At 34.5% G+C, this 11,256-nt stretch overlaps 1 protein-coding gene across 1 annotated transcript; it reads right to left on the minus strand.

Annotated features, from left to right (window-relative positions):
- Positions 1–179: 179 nt before the first annotated feature.
- LOC142341543 (uncharacterized) lies at positions 180–10,089 on the minus strand. Its single transcript, XM_075392560.1, has 6 exons — positions 9,765–10,089; positions 6,437–6,800; positions 2,581–2,763; positions 2,128–2,317; positions 1,584–1,834; positions 180–1,080 (listed from the first exon to the last, which is right to left on the minus strand). The coding sequence occupies exons 1-6, from the start codon at positions 10,002–10,004 to the stop codon at positions 761–763; spliced, it is 1,548 nt and encodes a 515-aa protein (XP_075248675.1). The 5' UTR covers positions 10,005–10,089; the 3' UTR covers positions 180–760.
- Between the last annotated feature and the right edge of the window lie 1,167 nt (positions 10,090–11,256).

Genomic DNA, 11,256 nt, shown 5'->3' on the forward strand with positions numbered 1-11,256 from the left:
CGAACAAACCGTGTATATAAATATCAATTTCATTGTTTTCAGAGGTCGATCTCTTCATTCGAGCATAAGCATAGTTTGAAAAAAATGTCGGCCGAAGAATCTCTTCGTGACAGTTTTCAATATTTTCAAATGTTGATTCTTCAACTGTGAGTACATTTTTGATTTCGAAGTATGCCTGGTTTCGGGTAAAAATCTTCCTTTATTGATATACAAAATACTTTTATTAATCTACTTTTAACATCAATTATAGATTCAATAGAAGTAGGCAGCCCCATTAACAATTTTTATCAAATAAATTTTATAATTAGGTTCATAAAGCTTTGAATAAATAGTGCACCCATAAATTGTACAGTCTGGTTAAATGGAAAAATAATTTGCACCAAGTCTACAAATTTATATACTTTTTGAAAAACAATATCGATCAGAGTTGGTTCAAGAAGATCATCTGTTTTGACTATAAGTCTATTTTTTCTCAACTCATATCACGCTCTAAAAGAACTTGCTCATAATGAAAAAAACAATCTCAAATCGCTCCTATCTTTGTATTTGATATCAGTCGCTCCAAACTTGAGGAAATCCTAGAGGGTTTGTCAACCCGTGCCCGCTCCTTCATCAATAAAAATCTACTTATAAGTATTTCACAGATCAAAAAGTAAATATGACAGAGTCTCTTTTGCCTTGTGTAACAGCCAGTTTGAAGATGCGGGTTTTGATATAATAATCATCACACCTTTTTATTTGTTTCTGAGCACTAAAGTCTTCAGACATGATTGAAGGCCAAATTAGTTGTGGATGAAAACGATTCTCCATTCCCGCTATCCTCAACAGTTATATCTGAGAGACGATCTTCGATTTCTTCCCGACTACCTACCACTAAGTTCTCATCTGTGCGACCAACTATTTCCTCGTGCTCTATATTGACAGCCAGAAGCGAGACTGATTGAGTCGGTTTCTGTCGGGAGATGAAAAGAGAATCATCGTCATCAAAGTCACACCTCTCAATTATTTGCTCTTGAGACAGGTTGATGGGGTTCCACTTATTGTCTTCGTCAGAGTCGTCTCCTCCAATTGTGAATTCATCTGAATTAGCAAAGGAAGAAATGAAAGACAATTTTTGAGCAAGGCCTTAATCGCCAAGTCTTTTTTAACCGATAATGTTTTATGATATAAACTCTGTTTGATCACTATTCTTCTGTCCTTGATATGTAAATTCAGTACCCATACATTAGCCATAGTAATCTTACAACACCAGTGAACTATATTAAGTCGTATTCATTAACCGTAGAACCATAATCTTCACAATTGAAATCCTAAGTTTAGCTGTAAAATTATTATTTAAGGAGCAACCGCGCGCCAAGAGATCTCATTTCTTTTTCCACAAATATGATCACAGTCTCATTTTATTAGATTATATAGGCATTAACTGCCAAAACCGATTCTAATCGTTGATCAATGAATGTGAAGTCTAATTCATATATGTAATTAATGAAAAATTGGGCTATTCACGAAGATGCATAACTATCAATTGTTGGTGGCCGCTTTTAACATTGACGGTTAGTTCAAAGCACTGTACAGTATCTAACCATTATTGCTGTAGGTTCTCAGTTTCGAGTACTGTTGCTTGCTGCGTCCAAGTGCAGCTGATAATGTTGTATTACTACTGGTTGTAGCACCTGATGACGATGACGCAGCTGCAGTGGAATTAGTGGCTCCTTGAATGACAGAAGAGACACAGGACTGTGCGGATTGAGAGAGATTGGTGAAATAGAGCTCCCAGTGTTTAGCTCCACCACTGCAACTGCACAGAAACTGCCAACAGTTGTGCAACAGACCTCTGAAAGATAAAGCATTTGCTAAGACTTTATTTAAAAATTATCAGGCCAACAATAATTTGGATTATAATTGATGATGATGATTCATTGACGACAAAGAAATCATTCAGATAACAGCATGTTTCAAGTATTGACTGAGCAGAGAACAAGTCAGTGTACGATAACGTAAACTTAGTCACTATGTTGAAGAAAAACGCAAAAAAATAACTCAGGAGGAGTTAACAAATCACATACACTATCTAACTAGCTAGAATTACTTCTGAATTACTAAGAGCCACAACTACCCAATACCAACCTATCAAAAGGATTTTCATCTTCAGCAAGTTCTCTCAGATATGTAATCCTTGATCTGGCCATAAATTCCCACGAGGTCTGATTGGAGATCATCAAGTATGTGTGCGCACACAGAAGGACAGTATCAACTAGGACGAAGAGAGTTTCCAATATGAACACCACAATTAGAAGGATATTGAGCTTCAAGTAATCTGAAACAAAAAACAACCGACTAAAACTATTTTTTTTTATAACTCGTTATTCGAAATTAGCGCCATTCTATCCCAAAACATGCAGTCGAAGCAACCAGCTGTTTCGTTCGACGTCCATTTGGTAGCTTTTATTGTTACAATTAACAGCGCTTGATGCAATTACGTGCTTCGAGTTCACCCGGATGATTTAAGTAATTCAAGTTTTGTGTGGGGCGTTTTGCAAATTGGAAATCAAATTACTGGTTGGGCGAGATGTCAAATACCTGAGACGGAGAAAGATGATGGAGTATGGAATGCTTGATATGTGAGGTGGAGAGTAAGTGTGGTGGTGATAAAGCCAGTTGAGAGGAGAGCCCAGAAGAACCTGTGATTGCTCTCACCCACACAAGATCCCAACCAGGGACAGTGGTGGTCATACTTGCGCACACAACGACCACACTCCTCACCTAGATGAAACGATTGCAAAGCAGAAACGTTATATATCTTATGAGAGCAAAAAAATTTTTAGATAAATCACCTCGCAATTAGTATCCAACTAATCTTAATGACTTTATAGCACACTTGGATATCGGGAGAAATCTGAAGCTCCGGAATTCCCCGCGATTTTAAGTATAAAAGTCGCAAGCTGGTTGCCGAAGCGCCAACTCTGAACACAAAGACAGAAGTATGTTGAAATGGCCATATTCTAAACAACAAGGCTTGGAAGTAACCAACAAAACAACAAAAGCGAAAAATCCAGTTGTTTAAAATAACGAGTTAGTCTTGATATTTTTACTAAAACAATCACAAGTAAGAATCCCAAATCTCGCCCTGAAAGTGGAAATGTCAAAGGTTAGTAAAGTCAAACTTCAACCATGATTAATTTTACAAAAAAAAACATAGCCGGCAGATTGCCGGAATAGCTGCGAAAGAATAGACCTGCGTGCCATAAGAGATAGAAACAGATACAGATCTAAATTGGAAAAAAATCGACGCCGCTCAAAAAACTAGGTGAAAACTATTCAGCGATAAATTAATAAAGCTTGTTAAAATTCATTCCGCAGAAGCCTCTTATTAGGGACCTTTACTACACAAACGAGTTCCTATGACCTTAAACAAATTCAAATTAAACTTAAGTTTTAAAGTGCAAAAGTCATTTTATTGAGTGAGGTAAGTCACGTATGATCAAAATCGAATCACGCAAATAACCTAAAAACTTTTGAGTGAGAAATGACGTCACGCGCGCAAATGCCGTTAGTGAGAGGAAGAAGTCATTCAGAAAATTTGCCTTTTTCAGCTTTGCTGTGTGAACAAATGTAAAACGAAAAAAGAGCGTCAGACGACGAAACAAAAAAACATAGCAGGACAAGTCCTGACGCACAATTCAAAGAATTTTCATTGACTAAACAGAAAAACTAGACCTAGAATGGACTATGACTGAATTGAAAAAACCATTTTTGAAAAAAAATCAGATCAAAAAAATAAGAAAAAACGGAAAATCAATGTCAAAATGCCGCATGTGAACAAAAAAACCACTATCGAGAAATGAAATTTTAATTCAAACAAAAATATAGGCCTAGAATGAGCTGTCAATGGATTGGGAAAACCATTTAGAAAAAAATCCGATCCAAAAAATCGAAAAAACAGTAAAAATCAGAGTGAAATTGCCGCATGTGAACAAAAAACCACTACCGAGAAACCGAACTTTTGTTCAATCTACTTTAAAATTAGAGCAAACAAAATTGACGCCGCAAAACCACTTGCTTTTTCGCTCCATTTCCTGTTTCGGCGTGACCAAAATCACTACTCCAATTTGACTTCAAAAATCATGAAAATGTGTGAACAGATCTTAAAAAAAACATAGCCGGAAGAAATCCGGAAACGACTCGAAAAGCAAATCCATTTAAACGCCATCCAACTACTCATCAAACAAAACCGGTTTTCCTTAACTTATGATTATTTTGAAACAAAGTCATGAAACAAAGAAGTAAAAACAATAAAATCAAATCTGTTAAAAAATGATAAAAAATCTGATCAAATTTTGTTATAAATTGAGATCCCAAAAAAATATCTCTCCCAAAATAACCTCATCAAAACAACTAGTACCTACAAAAACCAATTATGTGAATTTTGAAAAAAAACTTTAGGTTAAAATTATGAAAAAAAGCTCTTAAAAACAACTTTCACTGAAAAATTGGAAAAAGTTACTACATTTTTTAATATTTCAAAAAATTATAAATCCAAAGAAAAATTCCCTTCAGCCAATAGGGTATCCAGAGGCTCGCAAAACAATAGGCAAGTCATAATAGGCAAAGAAACATAGCTGAAAACAGAAAAAAAACGAAAAACTGCAAAAAATTAAGAAATACAGTTCCAATTTTCGCAATTTTTTTGTCTTATTTCTCAACAAAAAAATGATTCTTACCCACAAAACTGTAGCCAATTGTTATCATAAAATTGCTCAACTAGAAGGGGTTTCTTCAATATCCATTTGAGCCCGTAAAACAAAATAATCGTAAAAAAAACGCGAAAATTAGCCCGAAAATCAGCAAAATACATTAAAAACCTCCGAATTATCATAAAATTCATATTAATTTCCAGAAACCTTCAAACCACTACCAAAACCAGCCTAAAATTAAAACGAAATCATAACCAAAACTCTTAATCAAAATAAATGAAAAAAAAACTGCTTTAAAATGCCGCACGTGAACAAAAAAATTTCAATCGCTTAGAGAAAATTTTTTCACACATCAATTTCTCGCTCTCTCAAAAACAGCGGTATGAACAAAAACCACTCTCTTTTCGCTCCGCTCTTCACTTTTGTTCAGCGCCAAAATTTTTTCACGCGTTTCATTTCCCGCTTCAAAAATCACTCCAATAAAATTGATTAAAAAAAAGGACTTCTCCAATACTCCCCTTCGAGTCGTAAAAAAGACAGCGCCCCAAAACAATTCAAATTCTTTGAATTGTAAAAACCAAGAGCACCGCAATATAGCTTCGCAGCTATAAAAAAAACATACCCGGCAGATTGCCGGAAAATAGCCGCCGTTGGTTCCAATAAGCATGATTGGGATTGAACGAATAGAATATATTAAAAAAAAAAGGATTTTGCACAGAAATATTTTTAAGTCCGATTTATTTTGATGGCATTTCGTAGTTGAACATACTTCTGTTTCTTAGAGAGAGGCTACAGGGGCTACTAACAACACCAATAAGCATTGGAGGTGGTGACTAAGACTTATAGGAACGACGTTCAAATAGCGGGCATCTAAAATTGGGCTTTATGGGTTTATCCCGTTTCTATTTCTGACTTCAATTTTTTATACCGACTCTGTTCATTTTGAATTGCTTTGCTGAGCAACTGATGTTCAAATTCACTTTTGGCAGAATGAGAGAAGAGAGAAACTAGCCTAGAGAAGTCAAAAAGATTTCACGCAAAATGTCGAAAAAGCGGCAAAATGGTAAAGCGAAAAAAAGTTTGACGAAGTAAAAAAACATAGCAGGACAAGTCCTGACGAACAATTCAAAGAATTTTCATTGACTAAACAGAAAAACTAGACCTAGAATGGACTATGAGTGAATTGAGAAAACCATTGAGAAAATCAGATCAAAAAATAAGAAAAAAAAAACAAAATATCAATGTCAAAATGCCGCATGTGAACAAAAAAACCACTAGCGAGAAATGAAAATTTCATTCAAACAAAAAACTAGGCCTAGAATGAGCTGTCAATGGATTAGGAAAACCATTTAGAAAAAAAATCCGATCCAAAAAATCAAAAAAAAAAAACAGTAAAAATCAGAGTGAAATTGACGCCTGTGAACAAAAAACCACTACCGAGAAACCGAATTTTTGTTCAAACACCGTTTTCTCACTCTACTTTAAAATTAGAGCGCAAAAAATTCACGCCGCAAAACCACTCGCTTTTTTGCTCCATTTCCTGTTTCGGCGTGACCAAAATCACTACTCCAATTTGACTTCAAAAATCATGAAAATGACTTCAAAAATCATGAACAGATCTTAAAAAAAAAGACAGCGCCCCAATACAATTCAAATTCTTTGAATTGTAAAAAAATACGAGCGCAATAATAGCCGACTGAGAAGATGAGGGCGGCTATTAACAATTTATATCCGCAACCTACAATGCTTTGCTCTCAGCGGTTGGACCAGCTCACAATAGTTGCACTTTCTGAACACCACTGGTTTGTCTTTGTAACTCAACTTTGGAGCCCCTCCACCTCCACTGCCCGTGTTGTGCTGAGATGACGCAATCAAAGGCTTCTTGTAAAAATCTCCGTCGCCCTGCGAGTGAAGAAACACTTCATCTTCGCTGCTTTCAGTTGTTTCCTCATCACGCTCAATTCTAGTGCGGAAGTCGGATGATGTCTCGCTGTTGTGGTTCGGGCTTTCCTCTGGTGTCGGTGAAGTCAGTGTATCCATGAATAGTTTGACTGATTCTCTTGTTACATAACCCGGGTTCATGCAGGAAGCGATGAAGAAAAATGTCTAAAATATTAATTAAAAGTTAACTTGATATTTAACAAAACGAAATATTAGAAGAACATAAAGACCTATTATAAGAAAATAAAAAATTACCGCGGTCCAATAGAACACAAACTAAAAAAATAACCAGAACGTGTAACAAATTGCACAAATAGAGATTAAAACAAGGAGGTTCGTTAATGTGTGTTCGCACATCAAGTTCCGACCCGAGCTGATCTACATTTTTAACTTATTTGTCAACCAAATGAAGAGATAAACAAAATAGAGGTTCGTTAAAGTGCGTTCGCACATCAAGTGTTCCGACCCGAGCTGATCTACATTTTTGACTTAATTGTCAACCAAATGAAGAGATAACCAAAAAAAGATATGTGAGTTTTAAAAAATCGTTTCACATCCAAACTACTAATTGAAATATATAATGTCATTCCTCATTACAGCGCTCACAGGATCTGAAGAATACGAGAAAAAAAAAACAAAATAAGGAATACTACAAAAAAATTAATGGCAAAAACTCAATATCTGAATGAAAAAGCACCTAGTAAACAACGTCAAAATGCAATCAGATAAAACCTTAACTGCAGAAATTTTTTTCCTTAACTATGCAGCAGATGGGAATTTGCTTTAATGAGACTAGGTAACGAGTAAAAAGAAGAAAAAATGAGGAAAAATTCGAAAAACTATCAACATTTTTTAAACCAAATAATTTCAAACGTCTGAAAAATTGCTAGCTTTTAAAATGATTTTCAATTAATTTACTAATAAGTGATTAAAAAACTGATAGGACCTACCTTTGGTTAGACAAAGCCATTGAAACGGACTAAAGATGCAGAGAGGCTCAAGAAATTACGAACAGTCTGCGAAAACACAAATTATTGAAGCCATTAAAATCATTAGCTGTTATCTGAGCTTGTTCTTTTTTATTTCAATTGTTATCTATACTAATTGAGCTAAAATTATACTAAACGATTAAATAAGTTCACCAGGGCCTTATTTGATAATAGGGGCTCTGTTATTGCAGAGATGTGCTAAAGGAAGAGAAAAAAAAACAAATATTGACCACCCATAAAACATTTACGAAAACTTATATTGTCCCACAAACAAAAACTCAGTGACATAATATCAAGAGCAAGTTTACTTTTTGATTTACAAGGAGTTTAATGGGATTTCTCAATGATGAGAACAAGTTACCATTTGATGAAAAGAACAACAAAAAATATACAAAACTATACAAATAACAAATGAAAAAGATAAAAAAAAATGAAAACGAATAATATCATAAAATTTACGACTATTTGCCATGAAAAAACTGCTAAGAATAATGTCATTTATTCAGCCCGCAATTAGAAGCTTATGAGACCTCTCAGCATTTTACAACTACATAAAGATTAAAAAACAGCAATACCAGCAAATTCTAAAAAAATGATACAGAAGTGTCCAAGCCATTAAATAAACTTTTAAGTACAAACGTTTTATTTTCAATTAAAATTTTTACAACAATAGGACTCTATTTCTTTAGCTATAAGACTTCAAAAAACAAAAAATCTTTGAGAAAACCCGTAGCATCAATGACATTAAGTTCAATAGCTTTCAACGGAAAAACATTAAATACCTTACGTTAGGACTGGATGAGAGGAGAATGCTTTTTGTCGTTGACCAGTCATCAAAAAGACATCAGAATAAGTCTTCTGACTATGAGACCAATAAAATGTACAGGCAAAAACCAAAAAATTATTAGAATAGTGCAAGAAGTATCAAAGCCACGTAGTCCGCAAGCTCTTCTATGAAAACCTTATCCATGATTCTATTAACACTTTCTCTGAGCCAATGGGAACCATCAAAACTAGGACAATGTGACAAGATTCCAAAAAAAACAAAAAAATTGAAAATATATCCAAAAATTAAGAAAATATATGAAAACTCATCGCATCGAAGTCATAAAACCAACAATCGAGGATAAAACAGCTAACCACGTCCATTTTAGTTGCAATAGAAAAATCGGGGACGCTTTCATTACTGAGACTGACTTAGAGTTCGCAAAAATAAGTAAGATCGGCTAACGTTCAAAAAACCAAAAAATTATTTTTATAAAGTCTTAACAGCCGTTAGCTGTCCACTCAAAGCACCAGATAGGTTCACTTAATTCTCATCAGGAAGACTATTGCAATTTTAGTAAACGTATTTATGGCATAGGACTTCAAAAATTCAGTAAAATCTAAGGAAATCAAAATTTCATTAAAAATTACGAACACTCAGAGTCGAAGCCAAAAAAATATGAGCGATTCCTTGAAAGCTAATTTTCTGCTGTTGATTGGTTATCATTGGACCGTAAATGAGGTTTGTCATTAAAGGAACCTCGACGTGTAAAGTGACTATTCTCTTAGTGATTTAAAAAATAAAATGTAAAAAAAATTTTCTAAAAAAACAGCTCTCAGATAGAATTAGGATTTTTTGATAGTAAATTTCCCTATGAGACCAGAACCAGTCTTTTGAATCGTCTTTCGTCTATTAGGAACACCAAACTGATGCATTTTGTAGCGCAAAAGGTAATTTTGAAATAAAATTTTTTTAGAAATGTTAATTCGAACAAAAATTACGATAAAAGTGAACAAAAGTGAACCAAATACCCCGTGTTAACATGAAACTTTAAACCTCGATAACTCCTCGAAAAACACGAAATTCCAAAAAAAAATTTAATTTCGAATTCTACTCTGGACGAGCTTTTTATTGATACCACTCACATTTCTCTACGATGAATATATCGATCGGCCAAAATTGTCTGAACAAAAAAACCATTTGAGTATATAGTTCCTTCCCCCACCCCCCCCCCCCCCCCACAAGTGGGGTGGGAAAAATTAAAGTTTTGTAGATCAATGCGCTGGATGGCAAAATACAGGAGTCAAAGTCTCCAAAAATGTTAAAACTGACAGTATTTTCTCAAAGAATCCTTTTAAAGCTGCTCGTGCTTACCATGGTCATAGAATGCAGAGCCATAAATATCCAAAAGAGCATTCTGTCCTCTTTGAGGGAATCTGATTGCATGTAGACAACGACCACAATGAATGACACGACAACAACATGAGTCAATTTGGGGAGGAAGAACTTGTGCAGTTTGTAGGATAGAGGCAGTCGGTCTCTCTGGTAAACAAAGCTGCTAGATGTGAACCCAAACCGAGGCCGGCTAAACAATTCAATGCCCTTTGGCGCCATACCGTCATGTAGAAATGATTATTACATTTGAGGTAAATCTGAAACGCAACGAACAACCCCACTGATGTCGAGCAAAGCCCTATGTTACGCACTGATTTTTATAGTGTTCCTCGTGGTGTTATTGAGGTTTATATGAGGAGTAATTAACTTGAATAATTAGCATTTTACAAGGACTTATTTTGGTGTTTCACAGTGCGATTTTTAGCAGATATATTTTGAATAAAATTAGCTAGTAATAGCCTTTTATTGAGCGGTTCAGATGCGTGATATATCCACTAGTTTGCCTTGCATTTTAGTGTTAAGTTAGTCGCTATTTCTTCTGTAACTAAGTTTATCAAACTTGGAGGTTTTTCAAGAGAATTTCCAGTTCAATCTTTAATTATTTTTAGCAACAATTATTTAATAATTTTAACAAGAAGTTTCTCAAGTTTATCAAGTTTTATAAGGTGATAGGCAACTGATTTTTAGGCTGGTTCTCCGGTGTTCTGGTGATAGTGGGTTCCGCAGGGCTGTGCCTTGAGTTGTATTGGTCCTTCGCAAATATTTACTGATTTTCAAGTTGGGCAATTTCCGGCTTTTGTACGTCTCTTGGTGTTTGTTCAGTACATATACAATTCCGTATTAGCACCTACTTTATCAGAATAATTACTTCACCAAGTACATAATCTCTCATGAAGTTATTTACTAATTATGTGAATTTATCTTCAAGAAACTCAAAAAAGTAAATATTGAGGCTTTTAGGCACTTGAAGTGTTTGCTAGTAAAACTGTCAATCTGCAGTTGTTTTTTGTAAACATAAACAAATTAAGGGTTACAGGTCTAGATGGAAATATTGGCTATATATGGCCTTGAAACTAACTGAATATTAATTAATATAAAGCACTTAATTAAGGATATTTTAAGGAATATCATCACGTAACTATGAGGGACGAAATAGGGGCGTGACACTACCGGACTTTATGAAAATTTTCCATGAAAATTTTGAGAAGGAACTGGGTTTTACAATTTTTCTATAAAACATAATTTGCACGAGTATGAGGATATAAACATATTTTTGTTGGAGCCACCCAATTTATGTTTTCTTAGAAAAGAGTTTTTGAACGAAAGCATTTAAGTTAAAGACGATTAAAGAAGTTAAGAGAAATAAAGTTTAAGTTAAGACAAATGAGATAAAGGTTAAAGTGAGGAAAATTGAGACAAGATTAAGAGCTTTGAAGGAACATTAAAGATGTGAAAGTGCGCTAATTTCAGA

This window comes from Convolutriloba macropyga, chromosome 6 (assembly GCF_964194025.1).
Source record: "Convolutriloba macropyga chromosome 6, txConMacr16.3, whole genome shotgun sequence".
In the NCBI taxonomy this organism is placed as follows: Eukaryota; Metazoa; Xenacoelomorpha; order Acoela; family Convolutidae; genus Convolutriloba; species Convolutriloba macropyga.

Coding starts and splice junctions, on each gene's coding strand:
- LOC142341543 (XM_075392560.1), bottom strand. CDS start 10,004: ATGGCGCCAAAGGGCATTGAATTGTTTAGCCGGCCTCGGTTTGGGTTC. Junction 6,801..9,764: donor CTCTGCATTCTATGACCATG/GTAAGCACGAGC, acceptor TTAATATTTTAG/ACATTTTTCTTCATCGCTTC. Junction 2,764..6,436: donor ACCGCTGAGAGCAAAGCATT/GTAGGTTGCGGA, acceptor CGTTTCATCTAG/GTGAGGAGTGTGGTCGTTGT.